Below are 22,145 nucleotides of genomic sequence, written 5' to 3' on the forward strand. Positions count from 1 at the left end.
AACTACGAGAAAGATTCGACGATCTTGCATCACCAGGGTCCTCACTTGGTCAAGGACGATCTCATTTCTGGATGATGAAGGCCTACCAGAACGGTCTTCACTCTCCACTGTGACGCCATCTTTGAAGCGGTTGTACCACTCCTTTATCTGTGTGGTGCCCATTGCTTCGTCCCCAAAAACCTGTCAAATCTTGCGGATCGTTTCCACTTGGGATTCTACAAGCTTGACACAAAATTTAATGCTGTAAAGTTGTTCATGTTTTTCAGTCATTTTGTCAAAATCGAAATTCCGACGCCACTCAATTACACCTCCTCACTCATCGGCGGTCTGCCGGCGACCGACTGCTTCTGAAGGCTGGAGAAAAAAAATATCGCATTAGGATCACCTACATACGTGCATCAAACTACGCCTCCCTTACTACATTTGTTTACGCCAAAAAAATTAAGGTCGGATACTTTTTGAACAAACCTCGTATGTATAAAAAAATACCTTTCTGTACCTGTAAACCGGAAATCTTAGTCATTGATGAGCAATTCTACATATGCTTTTAAAACCGAACTTGCTGGAAATGTAATTCCGATAATTTACGGTTCCGACCGACAACTAACGTTAATTTGACTACTATCTATTGTTAATTAATAACCTGTGACAAATTGTGCACGAGAGCATTTTAATAGGTTATATACGTATATTAAGCTTCGGATTTTCAAAAGTTAATCCATTAGTAGCATCTGTAAACCTGTGCAACGTGCTGGCTTACATTTAGGATACATAGGACCTTCCCGACGGCGCAGTGATAACATCGTCAAGGGATTCCGGGTTCGATACTAGGCAATTCGATAAATTGTATGTCAAGTTCCGATTAGCCTTTCTGTGCATACAGTGGACTTCAAAATAAATCAAATTAAAAGAAACATTCTAGATATTAAAGCTATTGCTTTAATGAGTCCAATACATTATGAACGTCTGTGCGCAAACATACTGCATAGATATTGCTTGTACTATGTAGTATGTTGAGACGAGACTAAGTAGATCACTTGAGTCGAGGTAGAATATTTAGTTCTCTTAGGAGAATTTTGAGAGAGCAAATAAATCCATGTAAAATGTAATAAAAACATGAAGAAAAAAATACTGAAAGTGACCTGACCAATAATCTCAAAACAGCAACAAGTTTTTTGTTCTAACTGAAGGGATATAGAGTAATATTATCATCAAAGTTCCCCTTTCGGTCATCTTTCGATTGACACTCCCACAAAAGCTTCGGGAAATCCGAGTAAAGATATCACGTCTCAACTGGCAGACCGACCGGAGTCTACATCCACAGGCGTAGCTAATATTTGACGTCACCCCTCTCCCTTCATTTCATGCCACTATATACCGCCAGATACGTCTTGAACTGCGACCCCTATTGTTAGATTCCCCATCTCAACCCTTCCCAGTTTGCAATGTATTCCTGTGTGCATTTTGTATAGTGATAAATTGCATATTGGCAGCTCCCATCGATGAATAATAATACACCCATTTATCAAGGGCTTTCAGCTGCACTGTGCGATAAGCCGAGTTTGTAATCGTCCTGGGACTCTGTAGATAGTGCTGCACCTGTGATAGACCGCCCCAGACTTCGATTCTCTTGGTTAACAGCATTTGTAGATAGACTGAAAAACATATAGCTCTTGAGCAGAATTTATTATGTCTAAATTTCTGTCTTTTAGCACATCATTTCATCATTAGCAGCATCACCATCATAAATGTAGGTTGTTTTATTTTACCTCGCTTTTCTGTCTCTCTGGCTAATCGCGAAGATGAGGACCAACTCAAACATAGTCGTGGGTTCAGAGCACTAGTCGCGTAACTCCATTTCTCGTGTAAATTGACTTATATCTCCTTAGTTTCAATTTCTTAATCACATGTTCGTTTAATTTCATTTTTAATGAATGCGCCTTTTCCTCAAAACTGTCAGTGGAGTTACGCCAGTTGTGTTCTGAACCCCTCAAATATGGACGACACAGCACGAGCTCTACGGAGGATTATACTGGTTGTGCGTCCAGACGCCAGAGCTTCGTTAGTTCCCAAGAACGTAGTCCAGGGTGTACTACGTGTAAGACAGGATGACAATTGGATGTCTTCGCAATGGCTCACGTAAGGGTAATGATGTGATCTTGTAATGAATGGGTTCCGGATTCGAATCCCTCTGTATGGACATTGAACAGTGGTTCGGTTCACACTTTAAACTGTACGTCTCGTACCGAATAGACTATCTGATTCTAAAGTGAACTCATAGCATTGTCATCGTCATCTGAGTTTGAGAAAGTCGATGGGACGTTCTCAGTTTCTACACAATACTTTTTCAAAATGTGTTTTTGAAATGTTGTACTATCCAAATCTCTCTCTCCCTCTCTGCGTGCATGTGTATCCTTTCTCTCTGTGTACTTGTGTCCCTCTGTGTCTCTCTTTCTCTTCCTCACCCTTTCCACTAATTTAAAAGTCTCCCATACGCACAGATAGATTAATCGCGAATTCGAAGAGTCAGGCGTTGCTTCGTTTAAGCCTCAGTAGATGGTATCACCGCCAAGGACTGTTTGTGCCCTCGGGCGTTTAATATTCGCAATTTATTCGCATGTACTTATAACTAATTTGCACGGGTTTTAATTAATTCGCATGTACTTAGAATTCATTTGCATATCATTAGAATACTTTACATTTATGTATTTGCATGTTTATAACTTTTTATGAATATATAATTATTTATTTTATGAAAAATATGTATATAGAAGGTAATTAGAGGTACTAAATGCTATGCATATGGTTTTATATTCATTACTGCAAAGTATGTAACGTATGAAACTATAATAATTAATGTTTATAATATTGAAAATAAGTTTTCTATGGTTTATGAACCGCTATGAACGGTGGTAATGGGTGTAGGTACAGGTCCAATTACGATTGGGGACGGTCCCGGTACTCGAACCCACGATATGTAATATTATTAATTAGTACTATGTAATAATTTCATCATGTTATGAAACACGATGGTTTCACACGCCAGACAGAATACTGTCTCCGAATTTTGACTCCGCTCTGATGCCAGACAGAGAGAATGAATTAATATTCCGCGCAGGTAGACGAGAAAGGAATTTTGGGGAAGCGCGTTCAAGGTCAAATGACGTCACAACGTCAGAACAAAGAACGAACCTGATTGACCAATCAGAGAACGCGTCGGTAGATTTTCAGAACCGGTTTTTTCAAGGTTAACCAGTACGCAATAACAGGGGAAAGCTATGCAATACTGTAGGGCAGGGGAGGTATTCAACCAGACAACAAAGGATGTCTGAGAATGCGCAGCAAGGGTCAAATCTCTGAAGTTATGCGGTTTCCGCCGCCAATTAATATTCCGCTCAGGTTTGCCTCCAAGGCACAGGACGCTTTAGCGCAGGTTTTTTTTATCTGTACTATGAAGAAGGGAGAGCTATTAGGGACGGGGCCTACAGTTTTCACCATTTGCTTTTATCACGAGGTAACGAACCTAGGACCCTTTGATTATTGATTTAGGTAGTAAATGTATGTTACTGTGTGCTATTTAACTTAATTTTGAGTTTATTTTTTACCAAACTTTGACTTTATGTCAAACATTTTCACAGCTTATCTTTATTTTTACAAAAATAACACTATTTGTACTATTCAGGCAACATTTTTTATTAAATTTTGGACTCGCAAAGACATTTTTTTCAACTTTTAATTTATTATTTTACAATTTTATGTTAATTTTTTATCAAAATAACACTATTTATACTATTCAGGCAACATTTTTTATTAAATTTTGGACTCACAAAGATATTTTTACAACTTTTTAACTTATCATTTTACAATTTTATACCTATTTTTAACCTAAATAACACTATTTGTACTATTCAGGCAACATTTTTTATTAAATTTTGGACTCACAAAGACATTTTTTCAACTTTTAACTTATTATTTTACAATTTGATATTAATTTTTTACAAAAATAACACTATTTGTACTATTCAGGAAAGACTTTTAGTTACATTTTCGACACACTAAGTGTGTTTTCTCAACTTCTATCTGTTTATTAGGCTTATTATTACTCAAATAACAGAATTTCAGCTGTTCAGGCAACATTTTTTTATTAAATTTTGGACTCACAAAAGACATTTTTACAACTTTTTTAACTTATTATTTTACAATTTTATACCTATTTTTAACCTAAATAACACTATTTATACTATTAAGGAAAGATTTTTAGTTATATTTTCGACACACAAAGTGTGTGTTCTCAACTTTTATCTGTTTATTTCACAAGTTTAGGCTTATTTTTACCAAAATAACACAATTCAATCTGTTCAGGAAAGATTTTTAGTTATATTTTCGACACACAAAGTGTGTGTTCTCAACTTTTATCTGTTTATTTCACAAGTTTAGGCTTATTTTTATCAAAATAACACAATTCAATCTGTTCAGGAAAGACTTTTAGTTACATTTTCGACATACTAAGTGTGTGTTCTCAACTTCTATCTGTTTATTAGGCTTATTATTACTCAAATAACACAATTTCAGCTGTTCAGGCAACATTTTTTATTACATTTTGGACTCACAAAGTGTGTGTTCTCAACTTTTATCTGTTTATTTCACAAGTTTATTCTAATATTTACTCAAATAACACGATTTGAACGTGTTTTTTATTACATTTTGGACACACACACACTTACACACACACACACATACACACACACACTTACACAGACACACACACCCCCATACATATATACACACACACACTTACACACACACACACACATACACACACACACACACACATACACACACACACAGAGAGAGAGAGAGAGAGAGAGAGACAGAGAGAGATTTTTTTCCAAGTTTACAGGATTATTCTCCACGTTTACTCAAATAACACAATTCAAATGTGTTTTGAATTAAATTTTGTACACACGAAGTGTGTTTCGTCAAGTTTTACCCTTTATTTTTCAATTTTATGCTTATTTTACCAAAGTAAGACCTCTTAGTCTATTCAAGAAAGAGTTTTCAATTATATTTTGGATGCAAAAGTATGTTTTGGCAAGTTCTACCCTTTTATTTTACAAGTTTAGGCTTATTATTACTCAAATAACAACGAAAGTTTGTTTATTTTAGAGTTTTTTGAGTATTTTGTTACTGTTGTACTAGGTAAAAGTTTTCTAAATATATCAGATAGGGCTCTGTATATTTTTGTTTTTGCTATTTTGGAGATGATGCGATGAGATCAGCACCACTCTTCCTTCATCTGCTTTTTTATTTTATGTACCCTAATATTATTTTGAGGCTTAGTGAATTCTAGAGCCTATTTATGCAGGAGAGAGGGCTTGAAAATTTTTATCTCAGATAACCCACAACTATTTGTCAGAGTATTTTAAAGGATATTTTATATTTATTATGTGCCACTAGAATATCAAACCTTGCTTAATTTTTATGTCTGTAACGCTGTTATTGTATTTCTAGCTAAGCCTTACTGGATAAAGTACACGAAATGTTTAACATTTCGACTATTTGCCTTTATACGAGGCCAAATTTTTAGTGTAACGAAAATTATTGTGTGTCTATAAAGACTGAAATCCCTTTACCGATGGGTCCATAACTGGACGCTTACCAACATTGTTCCTTTTTTTAAAAAATATAACCATTTATCAATATATTGACAATTCACAGGACAAGACGAAGTTCACAGACGACTGACTACATATATGAACCATAGGTCTATTTGCTAAACTTTTTTTCTATGCTAGAAGAATAATTTAGCCTTATAGCCTTTTTCAAAGTATTTTTGAAGTATTACTGGTTTTTTGGGTGCATCAACACTTGGGTTATTTCCATTTGGTTTATTATACGAGGCTACAATCACTATTTGAACACTGAAATCCTCTGATTGAAACTAAAAGCTTAGGCTGTAACTAGGGATTTAGTATGTATATCGACAATTTATAGGACAACACGAACCTTACAAAGGATTATAGGTGACGTAGGACCAGACGCCAGAGCTTTGTTAATCTGCAAGAAGGAGTTGCAACTAATGCTACGAGGAAATGAGGTTGATTTTTCATTGTTTCACAAGGAGGCTATTTTTTACACAACCAATATTTGCTTTTTCAAGTAACTACATGTACCAGAAGCACTTACAGGCCAACTCTAACTAGATTTTGATTTATACTATCTCAGGTACTAAATGTATCAAGAACACTGATTGTACATATTTTTGAGAATCCAACTATATCAGGATTTTTCTATGCAACTATATTTTTATTGACTGGCTTATTTAACAGATCAAACAGGAAGACTGCAAAATTTATTAAATGTATTTCTATAGTATAGGTGGTTTCAGAGATATAAAAAGAACAAATATAAGATTTTGCTGTTTTTGCTTCTGAGGCTAATCGCGACGCTAAGGGTAAATGGCGAGGAAATGTAACGGAGGAGAAACAGTCCCAAAAGTTATGGGCTGCATGTAAGTTAATACCACAGAGATATTACAGTAGGTGTAGTTTCTACCACCAGAATTTTTCTATCATAATAATACTGGTTATGCTGTACTGTTAGCTAAAGATGCTGATATTTGAGAAACTCAAAAGCTTATTTGCAAAATTTTAAGATAAATAATAATCTGTTAGACTGTAAACATATTTTATATCCATTCTGCAAAAGATCCGATGACAAAATTTAAAAATTGTAATCGCCCAGACAGGGACTCGAACCCTGGACAGATAGGTTAAAAGCCTAACGCTATACCAACTAAGCTATCTGGGCACAAGGTATTGTTTTCTTGAAAAATTAGTTATGTTAAGAAATATATTGAAACATTTGAGAACACTCTTGGTCTGGTTCGACAGAGAAGGAGACAACATTTCCAAATTTTTACAGACTGGGTGTATTTTTCCACTATAGAGGCCTTCACTATATGTAATTCGAAACGCTAAAGTTCAGCTAGCTTCCAAAACTGAGGTAAAGATTTTGTTTGGCGAGATTAACAAGTTACAATTATATCCAGTTACGGACAAATAAAGCTAAAACTCTCAGATTTACTGTACTAGCCAAGTTTTAGTAACATTTTCTTCACTTTAGTACAAATACCAAAGAAATAGGTATATTTTATTTATAATTTGACAAAATGTACTAGTATTTAATTCACAAAGTTAGGTAAAAAACAGTATTTTTAAAAAATATTGTTACTGCCTTCAAATGTTATGTTATTTAGCCACTAACAACTGGTTTACACTGTTTGGCATCCTTTAAATAGGAAAAGAAGGAATTATTTGTTTAGTATTTTTATATTTATTTAAGAAAACAATTCTACAGTTTAACTTAATTTTAACAAATTGTTACTAATTTATATATCAAAGTTATGTTATTTAGAGTGTATGAAGGCGTATAAAGTTAATATTTGTACTTATCAGTTCAACTTACAATTATATTTTACACACAAAAGATAATGTTTACAGTTAAATTACTTGAATCAGAGAATAATATTTTACAGTAATTGATTCATTCAGCAGTAGTCAGTACTTTTATGCATCAGAAAGTTTTCTTAATTTTCTATTACGCATGCTATTTTGGGCTATTCTTAAAATGTATTTCTAGGGCAAACTGGTTTAATTTTCTGCTTATAATGCAAAGTTGACAGTTTTCGCAAAATGCATTGTACATTTGTTATATTCTCTACTTACAATCCAAATATTATGCTTATTTAATGTATAACTAACTAACTCTCTAGCCTTCTTAAACCCGAATGTTCATGGCTGCAGCAACACATGCCTTTCATCTGTCCCTGTCCTGAGCAAGATCTATATACTCCTTTCCTTCCCTACCAATTTCCTTTAGGTCCATCTCTACATTATCCCTCCATCTTTGTTTTGGTCTTCCTATTGATTTTTTACCATCAGGTTTCCCAACAAGAATCCTGTATACTCTTCTTTCCTCTCCCATTCGTACCACATGATCTACACACCTAAGTCTTCTTGATTTAATCATTCTAATAATATCTGGACATGAATACAAATTATGTACTTCTAAATTATGTAATCTTCTCCACTCATCTGTCTCCTCATCTGTTTTAGGCCCAAATATTTTCCTAAGGATTTTATTTTCAAATACTCTCAATTTATGTTCCTTTTTCAATGTAAGGGACCAGGTTTATTTACTGTATTTAACTTTCATTTTTTGTAATTAACAAAAATTAAAAGCTTATACTGTAGTTATTATATCTTTTTCTATCAGCTTATTTTGAAATTAATATTATTAGTTATAGTCTTTGATTTATAACTATATTGCTTTTTTATCAATTTATCTAAGAGTACACGCAGACAAACACATGTGTACACACGTTTATGTAAATAGATATGCCTTTTTTCAATATTTTAGTATGAAGATTGCACTTTAGCTATTTAAGCAAGGGTAGGAAAGCTAGGATTTCTGAGAATTTGTTGCAGGATTTTGTTGTCCAAGTATAGATGAGAACTGAGCTGGGAGACTGTTTTGAACATTTTCATGATAGTTTGCATGTGAACTGTATGCAAATTGAGCACTATTGACTGTGCATGCTTCTAAGTTTTGCTGTTATTTTACATCAAGTCTGTGAGACTGTAGTCAGTTTTCCCTTTTCAAGTAGTTTTTATTGATTGTATTTGTATATGTTTTGGGGACTTAGCAGTTTTATGTTATGAGGCACTTTGTTGTAGAATATTTTTACCGGATTGTTTTGAGATATTGAGTGCCTGCTGTTTTACTTGTAATTATTTTCCTTCTTGTGTTGTGTATTTGACTATATTTTGTCCAAGTTCGTAGTATTTAGAATAATTGTTATTGACTTGTAGATGTAGGGAGTAATAATCCTTTGCAAGATGCCCTATACTTTAGTCTGAACATTATTCTTAGTGTTCACTTTTGAAGCCTTAGTATTCTGGTAGTATTACTAATGTAGAGGTAAATTAGGCTGAAATGTAGGCCTTTTTCTGATACATTATACTCACTTAGTTGTTTCAGCAGGTAGAAGTTGCATGATGGTTTACTGCTGATGATGTTAATTTGCTCTTCTTATGTACTACGTATGATGTAGCTTACTTGAGTAATTGGAATTTTCTACTGAAAAAAGGATTGCTTGTCTATTTTATTCCTATGTTGTTGAGTTTGTCCATAAGCAAGCCATGTTTTTACTCTATCCTATGCCTTGGAAGAATCTAGATATATTGTGTTTGCAGTTTTATGTTTCTCTAAGGTTTCAGCTATGTAGTTTTTTAAACTGTGCTATGGGTGTGACTATTGATTTCTCTTTCTGGATGCCATGTTGGTTTCTGTGTATTCCTCTTGCTGCTTGAATTTGACTTAGGTTGTTTGCTTTTTCTCTTAGATCTTTATGTTTATTTGTTCAGTATTTTTTATTTTTTTGAATTTTATTTATTTTAATTTTACATTAACTAACATATTTTACTTTAACAACAAAAGAATTAACTCTAGTATAAAAACTTCTACTAACAAAAATGTACTATTATAACTTTTAATTTTAGAAAATTGTATTTTTAAAACTTTAACTTTGAAAAATTGATGTTTAATTACTTTGATTTTACATTAACTAACAAATTTTACATTAACAACAAAATAATTTGCCCTAGTATAAAAACTTCTGCTAACAAAAATATACTATTATAACTTTTGATTTTAGAAAATTGTATTTTTAAAATTTTAACTTTGAAAAATTGAATTTTAACACACTTTGACTTTAACAATGTACTTTGATTTTTTATGTAAAAGAATATTAAAAAATAAAAAAAGAATATTAAAAAAATAAATAAAGATCTAAGAAGAAAAGCAAACAACCTAAGTCAAATTCAAGCAGCAAGAGGAATACAGAAACCAACATGGCATCCAGAAAGAGAAATCAATAGTTACACCCATAGCACAGTTTAAGAAACTACATAGGTGAAACCTTAGAGAAACATAAAACTGCAAACACAATATATCTAGATTCTTCCAAGGCATAGGATAGAGTAAAAACATGGCTTGCTTATGGACAAACTCAACAACATAGGAATAAAATAGACAAGCAATCCTTTTTTCAGTAGAAAATTCCAATTACTCAAGTAAGCTACATCATACGTAGTACATAAGAAGAGCAAATTAACATCATCAGCAGTAAACCATCATGCAACTTCTACCTGCTGAAACAACTAAGTAAGTATAATTTATCAGAAAAATGCCTACATTTCAGCCTAATTTACCTCTACATTAGTAATACTACCAGAATACTAAGGCTTCAAAAGTGAACACTAAGAATAATGTTCAGACTAAAGTATAGAGCATCTTGCAAAGGATTATTACTCCCTACATCTACAAGTCAATAACAATTATTCTAAATACTACGAACTTGGACAAAATATAGTCAAATACACAACACAAGAAGGAAAATAATTACAAGTTAAACAGCAGGCACTCAATATCTCAAAACAATCCGGTAAAAATATTCTACAACAAAGTGCCTCATAACATAAAACTGCTAAGTCCCCAAAACATATACAAATACAATCAATAAAAACTACTTGAAAAGGGAAAACTGACTACAGTCTCACAGACTTGATGTAAAATAACAGCAAAACTTAGAAGCATGCACAGTCAATAGTGCTCAATTTGCATACAGTTCACATGCAAACTATCATGAAAATGTTCAAAACAGTCTCCCAGCTCAGTTCTCATCTATACTTGGACAACAAAATCCTGCAACAAATTCTCAGAAATCCTACCTTTCCTACCCTTGCTTAAATAGCTAAAGTGCAATCTTCATACTGAAATATTGAAAAAAGGCATATCTATTTACATAAACGTGTGTACACATGTGTTTGTCTGCGTGTACTCTTAGATAAATTGATAAAAAAGCAATATAGTTATAAATCAAAGACTATAACTAATAATATTAATTTCAAAATAAGCTGATAGAAAAAGATATAATAACTACAGTATAAGCTTTTAATTTTTGTTAATTACAAAAAAATGAAAGTTAGATACAGTAAATAAACCTGGTCCCTTACATTGAAAAAGGAACATAAATTGAGAGTATTTGAAAATAAAATCCTTAGGAAAATATTTGGGCCTAAAACAGATGAGGAGACAGATGAGTGGAGAAGATTACATAATTTAGAAGTACATAATTTGTATTCATGTCCAGATATTATTAGAATGATTAAATCAAGAAGACTTAGGTGTGTAGATCATGTGGTACGAATGGGAGAGGAAAGAAGAGTATACAGGATTCTTGTTGGGAAACCTGATGGTAAAAAATCAATAGGAAGACCAAAACAAAGATGGAGGGATAATGTAGAGATGGACCTAAAGGAAATTGGTAGGGAAGGAAAGGAGTATGCTCAGGACAGGGACAGATGAAAGGCATGTGTTGCTGCAGCCATGAACATTCGGGTTTAAGAAGGCTAGAGAGTTAGTTAGTTATACATTAAATAAGCATAATATTTGGATTGTAAGTAGAGAATATAACAAATGTACAATGCAATTTGCGAAAACTGTCAACTTTGCATTATAAGCAGAAAATTAAACCAGTTTGCCCTAGAAATACATTTTAAGAATAGCCCAAAATAGCATGCGTAATAGAAAATAAAGAAAACTTTCTGATGCATAAAAGTACTGACTACTGCTGAATGAATCAATTACTGTAAAATATTATTCTCTGATTCAAGTAATTTAACTGTAAACATTATCTTTTGTGTGTAAAATATAATTGTAAGTTGAACTGATAAGTACAAATATTAACTTTATACGCCTTCATACACTCTAAATAACATAACTTTGATATATAAATTAGTAACAATTTGTTAAAATTAAGTTAAACTGTAGAATTGTTTTCTTAAATAAATATAAAAATACTAAACAAATAATTCCTTCTTTTCCTATTTAAAGGATGCCAAACAGTGTAAACCAGTTGTTAGTGGCTAAATAACATAACATTTGAAGGCAGTAACAATATTTTTTAAAAATACTGTTTTTTACCTAACTTTGTGAATTAAATACTAGTACATTTTGTCAAATTATAAATAAAATATACCTATTTCTTTGGTATTTGTACTAAAGTGAAGAAAATGTTACTAAAACTTGGCTAGTACAGTAAATCTGAGAGTTTTAGCTTTATTTGTCCGTAACTGGATATAATTGTAACTTGTTAATCTCGCCAAACAAAATCTTTACCTCAGTTTTGGAAGCTAGCTGAACTTTAGCGTTTCGAATTACATATAGTGAAGGCCTCTATAGTGGAAAAATACACCCAGTCTGTAAAAATTTGGAAATGTTGTCTCCTTCTCTGTCGAACCAGACCAAGAGTGTTCTCAAATGTTTCAATATATTTCTTAACATAACTAATTTTTCAAGAAAACAATACCTTGTGCCCAGATAGCTTAGTTGGTATAGCGTTAGGCTTTTAACCTATCTGTCCAGGGTTCGAGTCCCTGTCTGGGCGATTACAATTTTTAAATTTTGTCATCGGATCTTTTGCAGAATGGATATAAAATATGTTTACAGTCTAACAGATTATCATTTATCTAAAATTTTGCAAATAAGCTTTTGAGTTTCTCAAATATCAGCATCTTTAGCTAACAGTACAGCATAACCAGTATTATTATGATAGAAAAATTCTGGTGGTAGAACCTACACCTACTGTAATATCTCTGTGGTATTAACTTACATGCAGCCCATAACTTTTGGGAGTGTTTCTCCTCCGTTACATTTCCTCGCCATTTACCCTTAGCGTCGCGATTAGCCTCAGAAGCAAAAACAGCAAAATCTTATATTTGTTCTTTTTATATCTCTGAAACCACCTATACGATAGAAATACATTTAATGAATTTTGCAGTCTTCCTGTTCGATCTGTTAAATAATCCAGTCAATAAAAATATACTTACATAGAAAAATCTGTTTTTCAGATACTTTAATCGGGTAATCTGCTTTTGCCTACTTCCTCAGAAATATGTACAATCAGTGTTCTTGATACATTTAGCACCTGAGATAGTATAAATCAAAATCTAGTTAGTGTTGGCATGTGTGCTTCTGGTACATGTAGTTACTTGAAAAAGCAAATATTGGTTGTGTAAAAAATAGCCTCCTTGTGAAACAATGAAAAATTAACATTATATCCTCATAGCATTAGTTTCAACTCCTTCTTGCAGATTAACAAAGCTCTGGCGTGTGGTCCTACGTCACCTATAATCCTTTGTAAGGTTCGTGTTGTCCTATAAATTGTCGATATACATACTAAATCCCTAGTTACAGCCTAAGCTTTTAGTTTCAATCAGAGGATTTCAGTGTTCAAATAGTGATTGTAGCCTCGTATAATAAACCAAATGGAAATAACCCAAGTGTTGATGCACCCAAAAAACCAGTAATACTTCAAAAATACTTTGAAAAAGGCTATAAGGCTAAATTATTCTTCTAGCATAGAAAAAAAGTTTAGCAAATGGACCTATGGTTCATATATGTAGTCAGTCGTCTGTGAACTTCGTCTTGTCCTGTGAATTGTCAATATATTGATAAATGGTTATATTTTTTTAAAAAAGGAACAATGTTGGTAAGCGTCCAGTTAAGGACCCATCGGTAAAGGGATTTCAGTCTTTATAGACACACAATAATTTTCGTTACACTAAAAATTTGGCCTCGTATAAAGGCAAATAGTCGAAATGTTAAACATTTCGTGTACTTTATCCAGTAAGCCTTAGCTAGAAATACAATAAATGCGTTACAGACATAAAAATTAAGCAAGCTTTGATATTCTAGTGGCACATAATAAGCATAAAATATCCTTTAAAATACTCTGACAAATAGTTGTGGGTTGTCTGAGATCAAAATTTTCAAGTCCTCTCTCCTCTCTCCTGCATAAATAGGCTCTAGAATTCACTAAGCCTCAAAATAATATTGGGTACATAAAATAAAAAGCAGATGGAGAGTGGTGCTGATCGCATCATCTCCAAAATAGCAAAAACAAAAGTATATAGAGCTCTATCTGGTATATTTAGAAAACTTTTACCTAGTATAGCAGTAACAAAATACTCAGCAAACTCTAAAATAAACAAACTTTCCTACGTGGCAGGCGTAACCTGCTCTAAATAAATACATATAGAAATACAGAACCAAAAATAGCATAGTGGAAATCAGTAAACCCTAATAATAATAATAATAATAATATATTCTGTGGCTAACATTTTAGCTAAAAGTACTTTTTTTAGTGTTTTTGAAAAAATTAAATAAACACTAAACTCTAAGTTAAAAATTTGTAAATGTATATATAATACAAAACAAAATAAATAAAAATTAATACATACCCTGCAAAAATCAATAAAAAAGTTGAAAACCTCTCTTTGTGCATCCAAAATATAATAACAAATCCTTCCTGACTGGATTAAATTGTGTTATTTGAGTAATAATAAGCCTAAACTTGTAAAATAAAAGGGTAGAACTTGTCAAAACATACTTTTGCATCCAAAATATAATTCAAAACACATCTAAATTGTGTTATTTGAGTAAACTAGAGAATAATCCTGTAAACTTGGAAAAAATCTCTCTCTCTCTCTCTCTCTCTCTCTCTCTGTGTGTGTGTGTGTGTGTCTTTGAGAGTCCAAAATGTAATAAAAATGGTGCCTGAATAATATAAATAGTGTCATTTGAGTAAATATTAGGCTAAACTTGTAAAATAAACAAATAAAAGTTGAGAACACACACTTTGTGTGTCGAAAATGTAACTAAAAATCTTTCCTGAACAGATAGAATTGTGTTATTTGAGTAATAATAAGCCTAAACTTGTGAAATAAACAGATAGAAGTTGAGAACACACACTTTGTGTGTCGAAAATGCGACTAAAAGTCTTTCCTGAACAGATTGAATTGTATTATTTTGGTAATAATAAGCCTAAACTTGTGAAATAAACAGATAGAAGTTGAGAACACACACTTTGTGTGTCGAAAATATAACTAAAAGTCTTTCCTTAATAGTATAAATAGTGTTATTTAGGTTAAAAATAGGTATAAACTTGTAAATAATAAGTTAAAAAGTTGTAAAAAAATCTCTTTGTAAATACAAAATTTAATAAAAAATGTTGCCTGAATAGTACAAATAGTGTTATTTTGGTAAAAAAATTAACATAAAATTGTAAAATAATAAGTTAAAAGTTGAAAAAATGTCTTTGCGAGTCCAAAATTTAATAAAAAATGTTGCCTGAATAGTACAAATAGTGTTATTTTGGTAAAAAAATTAACATTAAATTGTAAAATAATAAGTTAAAAATTGAAAAAATGTTTTTTGTGAGTGCAAAATTTAATAAAAAATGTTGCTTGAATAGTACAAATAGTGTTATTTTGGTAAAAAATTAACATAAAGTTGTAAAATTATAAGTTAAAAGTTGAAAAATGTCTTTGTGAGTGCAAAATTTAATAAAAAATGTTGCCTGAATAGTACAAATAGTGTTATTTTGGTAAAAAATTAACATAAAATTGTAAAATAATAAGTTAAAAGTTGAAAAAATGTCTTTGCGAGTCCAACATTTAATAAAAAATGTTGCCTGAATAGTACAAATAGTGTTATTTTGGTAAAAATTAACATAAAGTTGTAAATAATAAGTTAAAAGTTGAAAAAATGTCTTTGCGAGTCCAAAATTTAATAAAAAATGTTGGTGATTAGTACAAATAGTGTTATTTTGGTAAAAAAATTAACTTAAAATTGTAAAATAATAAGTTAAACGTTGAAAAAAAATATCTTTGTGAGTCCAAAATTTAATAAAAAATGTTGGTGATTAGTACAAATAGTGTTATTTTGGTAAAAAAATTAATATAAAGTTGTAAAATAATAAGTTAAACGTTGAAAAAATGTCTTTGTGAGTCCAAAATTTAATAAAAGTGTTGCCTGAATAGTACAAATAGTGTTATTTTGGTAAAAATAAGGATAAGCTGTGAAAATGTTTGACATAAAGTCAAAGTTTGGTAAAAAATAAACTCAAAATTAAATTAAATAGCACACAGTAACATACATTTACTACCTAAATCAATAATCAAAGGGTCCTAGGTTCGTTACCCCGTGATAAAAGCAAATGGTGAAAACTGTAGGCCCCGTCCCTAATAGCTCTCCCTTCTTCATAGTACAGATAAAAAAAACCTGCGCTAAAGCGTCCTGTGCCTTGGAGGCAAACCTGAGCGGAATATTAATTGGCGGCGGAAACCGCATAGCTTCAGAGATTTGACCCTTGCTGCGCATTCTCAGACATCCTTTGTTGTCTGGTTGAATACCTCCCCTGCCCTACAGTATTGCATAGCTTTCCCCTGTTCTTGCGTACTAGTTAACCTTGGAAAAACCGGTTCTGAAAATCTACCGACGCGTTCTCTGATTGGTCAATCAGATTCTTCCTTTGTCCTAGCGTTCTGACGTCATTTGACCTTGAACGCACATCTCCCAAATTCCTTTCTCGTCTACCTGCACGGAATATTAATTCATTCTCTCTGTCTGGCATCAGAGCGGAGTCGAAATTCCTTTCTCGTCTACCTTCACCGCCGAGTCGAGACAGTATTCTGTCTAGCGTGTTGCACCACCGTGTTTCATACAATAATAACATACATTATTACATAGTACTAATTAATAACATTGCATATCGCGGGTTCGAATACCGGGACCGTCCCCAATCGTACCATTACCACCGTTCATAGCGGTTCATAAACCATAGAAAATTTATTTTCAATATTATAAACATTAATTATTATCGATTTATATGTTACATACTTTGCAGTAATGAATATAAAAACATATGCATAGCCTTTAGTACCTCTAATTACCTTCTATATACATATTTTTCATAAAATAAATAATTATATATTCATAAAAAGTTATAAACATGCAAATACATAAATGTAAAGTATTCTAAGTACGTGCAAATAAGTTCTAAGTACATGCGAATTAATTAAAACCCGTGCAAATTAGTTATAAGTACGTGCAAATTAAATTGCGAATATTAAATAGCGACCGGCCTTGGCTGGGATACCATCTACTTGCGCCCCGAACTACCATACCAAGATGCACAACACCGAGGAGTTCTTTTTAATTTTAAAAGCTTCGTCGATCCGTGGCGATATCCTCGCTTTTATACTATTTCGAGAACACAGATTCAAATACAGATGAATCATTCACTATTTACAAAAAGATTTTACCAACAAAACTGACATCTATGCATGTTTAGAAATACAAATTCGTATAGTGCACTCTCTCAAACAAAGATACATTAGATTACCCATAATGTTGCATAAAATACAATAAACAATAAACAAAAGATATACATTACAAACAAGGTGCATTATTACATATAATAACAAAGAAATTACGCTTTGCTTCACAAAAATAAATACATTAATGACATATTTTCTACTGGTGACATTACATAAAAATGTGGATCATATCAAGATAACAATAAACAAATGACAAGTACTTCTCAAAAAGATTGTTACACTTTTCAATGCAAGCTCACTATGCACTTAATCGCAATGACAGTTTCTATAACATTAGCCTAAATTCAGAACATCAGGACAACAGTGACATCTTGACAAGTTATCGGAAAGTAACATTTGAAATATTGATGATATGATGTATAAAGATTGTCTCCAAGAATAACTGATTCAGTTTCAAAACTTGTTTACTTCGCTGAACTCTTAATTGTTCTTGATAATATCGTATAACCTTTTGTGGCCGCGGTGGCTCAGTCGGTAACGCGTCTGACTACCATGCTCAAGGTCCCGGGTTCGATCCCCGGCCGGTTCAAATCCGGGAACTTTTCTAACGATGGAAGCGGCCCCGGCGCCCACCCAGCGTCGAATAACATGGGTACCTGGGGGAAACCCTGGGGGGTAAAGGCGGTCAGGGGCGTGATGCTGATCACATCACCCCCACTCACGACCGGATCAAGAAAGTGTGGGGCGTTACCCCCACACCCCCTATACGCCTTCATGGCGTGGTGCTATGCACAGGGGAGCACTTTACCTTTTTTTACCTTTACCTTTGTCAGAAAAGTTCCATGATTGATGTAAAAAATAATATATACTGAACTCACCAACTAATGGTCCTCAGTCCTGTATATGTATGCAGTTCACTCCAGTGGCGTGCGGTGACGTTTAGACTAGGGTACGCAAGAGAAATACGTAAGTGAAATCCTTAGTGGATAATTTACCAAACTTTGAAAACAATACTAGTGGCTGTATCAAATGCATTCATATGCACACAAAAAGAAAAAAAAGATTTCTGCCGCATTTTTTGTTATGTTAAAGGAAGCAGAATTTAAGCTTCCTTTATGCACACTAAAGCTGATTGAAGTTAGTTGAATTGAAATGGGATCTAATTCAGGATTTTTTTATATAAGATATAACCTTAAAACGCTACCGGAGAGATTCAGATGTAACACGATAAAACATTTGTATGATATTTTATATACTTGCTTCGCAAATATATTCTCAAAAAACGTGCAGCCCAACAATTCAACCTTGATTAGTTTCTTCATGCAGCGCGATGCACATTGAACGGAACGAAAGAACAGACAAATGTTTAAATAAGTAATATCTTAATTAAAAGTGTGGGGCGTTACCCCCACACCCCCTATACGCCTTCATGACGTGGTGCTATGCACAGGGGAACACTTTTTTTAAGGGTTGAGGAAGAAATATACACATAAGTAAGTTTTTTCCTGAAAATGCCTAACATACTGCTTACCATCCTTCGTAACTCCAGCCTGAGACAAGTCCTCCAATTCAGGAACAGGGCTCCCATTTCGGATTATTTCCACTTTCTTTTCATAACTATATGACGAAAAAACCCTCTCCAGAACGTCATTGACAACTCCCGATTCCATATTATTTCTATTTCACCTCTTCACCGCAATGACAAAACAATAATAAGAACGAAACACTGCAAATTTCACAGGCAAGACGGAAGAAACAAAAAACGTCAATCTCTCGCGGTAACAAGTGTCTCCTTCCTCGAAATAGCCACTCACATTTGTAGATGAATGGATCAGGGTTGTCAGTCGACGAGATATTTTGTAGAATGAAGAAATTACGGACTCTCGTAGAAAATATATCAGAATAGAATGGTATTAATCCCAACACACTTCAAAAGCTCAAATAAACGTTGGGCAGGGTTCGAAGTCCTGAGAGGGAATGGAGGGATTTCCCCCCACCAATAATATTGGCCACAAAAATCCCCACACCAAAATTGAAATGAATGATGAAGGATAATATTGAAAACATACACTACCTCTTCAAGAGATATTTAACAGATCTACACCAATAGCAAAATATGTACAATAGAAGTAAAACAATTCCAACTATTTTTGTAATTTATTGAATTAATTGTAATTAATTTATTCTTTAACCCGTTAGTAAATGAATTTGTTTGCTACTTTATAAATATCTCATGTATATAAAAGTAACAAATTGATTTCTTTCTATGTATTTATTAATAATGCATTTTTAAATATTTAGAAATTCATTATTTTTTATATGGAATGACATTATAAATATGTATATCATAATTATATTATGTGTATATGTAGTATATGCGCGCGTGTGTGTAGATTGAGATATCTCCCCACCCCACCACCACCAATATGATGTTGCACCCTTATGTTGGGCACAATGTAACGTCCATTTACGTAACTTTGCAACGTAAGGGAGCTGGGGTACATTCGAATCCCATAGTAAGCATTGTGTTTATTTTTTTTCTTTCGTTCATTTATATCGTCGGGTCAACAGTCAACACCCATCCTTATAAGCTGAAATGCAAAGTGACACGAATACAATTTTGATCTCTAGAATGAGAAAGACAGATACTGAGAATGGTGTGAAACATGCAAATTGTCCATATAATTTCCCTCTGACACATTGACATGACGCCGCCGAAAAGTGTTTCAGGTAAAACGCAATACTCAGTCGATCACTCCATTTCCCTCACCTCCCAATAAACATTTTCTTGCCTTCCGCTCCGATTTGTATGTCAGTAATCAATTTTTATAACGCATTTTTATTGCAACCAAATCACAGGGATTAATTTATCTAAGCGTGTCTGTCCAATGTTAGTAAACTAAACATTCGAGAAAAAATATATGTTGACTACTACCAACACTGCAGATGCTGCCAAAATCTTGGGTACCCTGGCTTCTTAGAACCATGTGCTTTGAACAGGAAAATGCACCGTGGGATGAGCGCGGGAAGACCCAAACATATGGTGGGGGTTGATCGGAGCCAATGGGGATTGCCCTCCGAATTTCTAGGGTACCCAACAGAGGCAGCAGCTTTTGCTCGTGGAAATCGGCAGAAGCCACGGTGGATGGGGTGGGTGCGGGCAACACCGAAGGCACAATCGGGATCATTCGGGCAGACGTTCGGGACTGCCTGGAGGGCCAGGCTACTCGGGCAAGGCAGCAGCGTTCTCGGACGGAAGATAGAATTTCTGGTAGTGGAAGGGGTTTCGGAGAGACGATAGTTGAATTTTCATGCTCCAAGAAGGTGGGGAAAATTATTATTTTTTCTTACGGTGTTGTGGGTACGCAGTGAGTACCTTGCGTACCCAGAATGCACGCCGCTGGTTCACTCCAGTATCTATACATAGCTGCCAGTGTTTCTGGAAGTCTCGGAAGCAAGTAGAGAAAGCCTCTTCTGGGATGCTTCCCAGCATATCTATCACAGCATTTTCACATTCCGACAGATGGGGAAAATATGGAGAATGTGGAAGAGCAGGGATATGATCTTTGGCCTGCAGTATGGGGCCTCGCATTATCAGGCAAGAGGAACAATCATGCAATATTCATTGATATTCATCCCTATTAAATTTCACTACATTTGATGTCATGGAACGCCTTTCTCGAAGTAAGTTCCTCATACGTTCCACATTTTCAGTGGTATATGTTGCTGATCATTGATCATCTTCCACCAAAATGCTACCCTCCCGAAACCTCTTGAGCCATTCAAACACACTGCCTGTTGATAATGCCTGGTCATGTTTCCATAGATATTTTCCCTAGCTTAACACAGAACAAAATGTTAACTTTTCTCCAACTCTGCATCATCATGCCAATTGTGCAACTCTGCCACCTGGTGGCAGTTATATGGAATCACATATCAGGGTTTATAGTATTAATATGCTGTTTGTTACTAATGCTACTGTTTCTCTTCACTTCTGTACATCTTCTATTTTTTTTTTAGATTTGTACAAATTTTAGATGAACTGAGGAAAAAATTGCAGGACGTTTGTGAAGATTCGACAGTCCCTCTCAAAGATGATGTGGTCTAGAGACATGAATCTGAAATGCCTATATCCATGCATGGAAAAACAATACCAAGTGCCTAGTTGATAATCCTCAGGAAGTATAAACTATCTTAAGTTACTGATAAGTTTTCAAGTTACATAATATATGATTGAAACGATACACTGACAGCTGAAAAGTTATTTCTAGAGAATAAGAATGGGCACCTACAGTAACTCTCAATGTTGTAGCAAAGTGAGGGGTTTTCAGATTGTACATGTTTATGGCCTTTTCTGGATAGAGTTTAGTAACAGTGAGCTACATTTAACACACCGCTCTATTTATATTATTGTACAGTCACAGACACTTCTGGGTTATAATAACCCCAATGACTCTCAATGTGAACAATATAACTCGGAAGTGTCCGTGACTGTACATGAATAATTACGACAACTGTTATGTAATTCATTTACATTGATAATGTATATTACAGTTCAAACTTTACTCTGACTCTGTGTGTATCCAGTACCATCTTGAAACTACCAGATGATTACATTGGCTGTAAGTAGCGGGAGTAATTTCTGTCACCTGAAGTAGCAATTGCTGCCTTGTAATTTCCAGTAGCAAGTGCTTTCAGTGGTCTACCTCGCTTTGCTCCAATGTGGAGCATTCTTGGTGACACCCATTATAAACTTCGCAGCATTTTGTTACGAGATATATATGCTCACTTAGGAATTATTCCATATTGTTGAAGTATAAGTGATTTGTACAAAGTACAATAATGTAATATTCCAAAACATGATGCTAAGCTGAAAACAAAAACATCAACAAAATGAAT

At 33.7% G+C, this 22,145-nt stretch overlaps 1 protein-coding gene across 1 annotated transcript in view; it reads left to right on the forward strand.

Moving 5' to 3' along the window:
- The window catches only part of LOC145980986 (uncharacterized), a 42,601-nt gene extending 21,186 nt beyond the window's left edge, over positions 1–21,415 (forward strand). Inside the window, exon 7 of the mRNA XM_083114077.1 lies at positions 21,267–21,415. Coding sequence (XP_082970203.1) covers positions 21,267–21,354 — 88 coding nt within the window. The 3' untranslated portion in view covers positions 21,355–21,415. The remainder of the gene's footprint in view (positions 1–21,266) is intronic.
- Positions 21,416–22,145: the final 730 nt, after the last annotated feature.

This window comes from Lepisma saccharinum, chromosome 28 (genome assembly GCF_977018435.1).
Source record: "Lepisma saccharinum chromosome 28, izLepSacc3.1, whole genome shotgun sequence".
NCBI lineage: Eukaryota > Metazoa > Arthropoda > Insecta > Zygentoma > Lepismatidae > Lepisma > Lepisma saccharinum.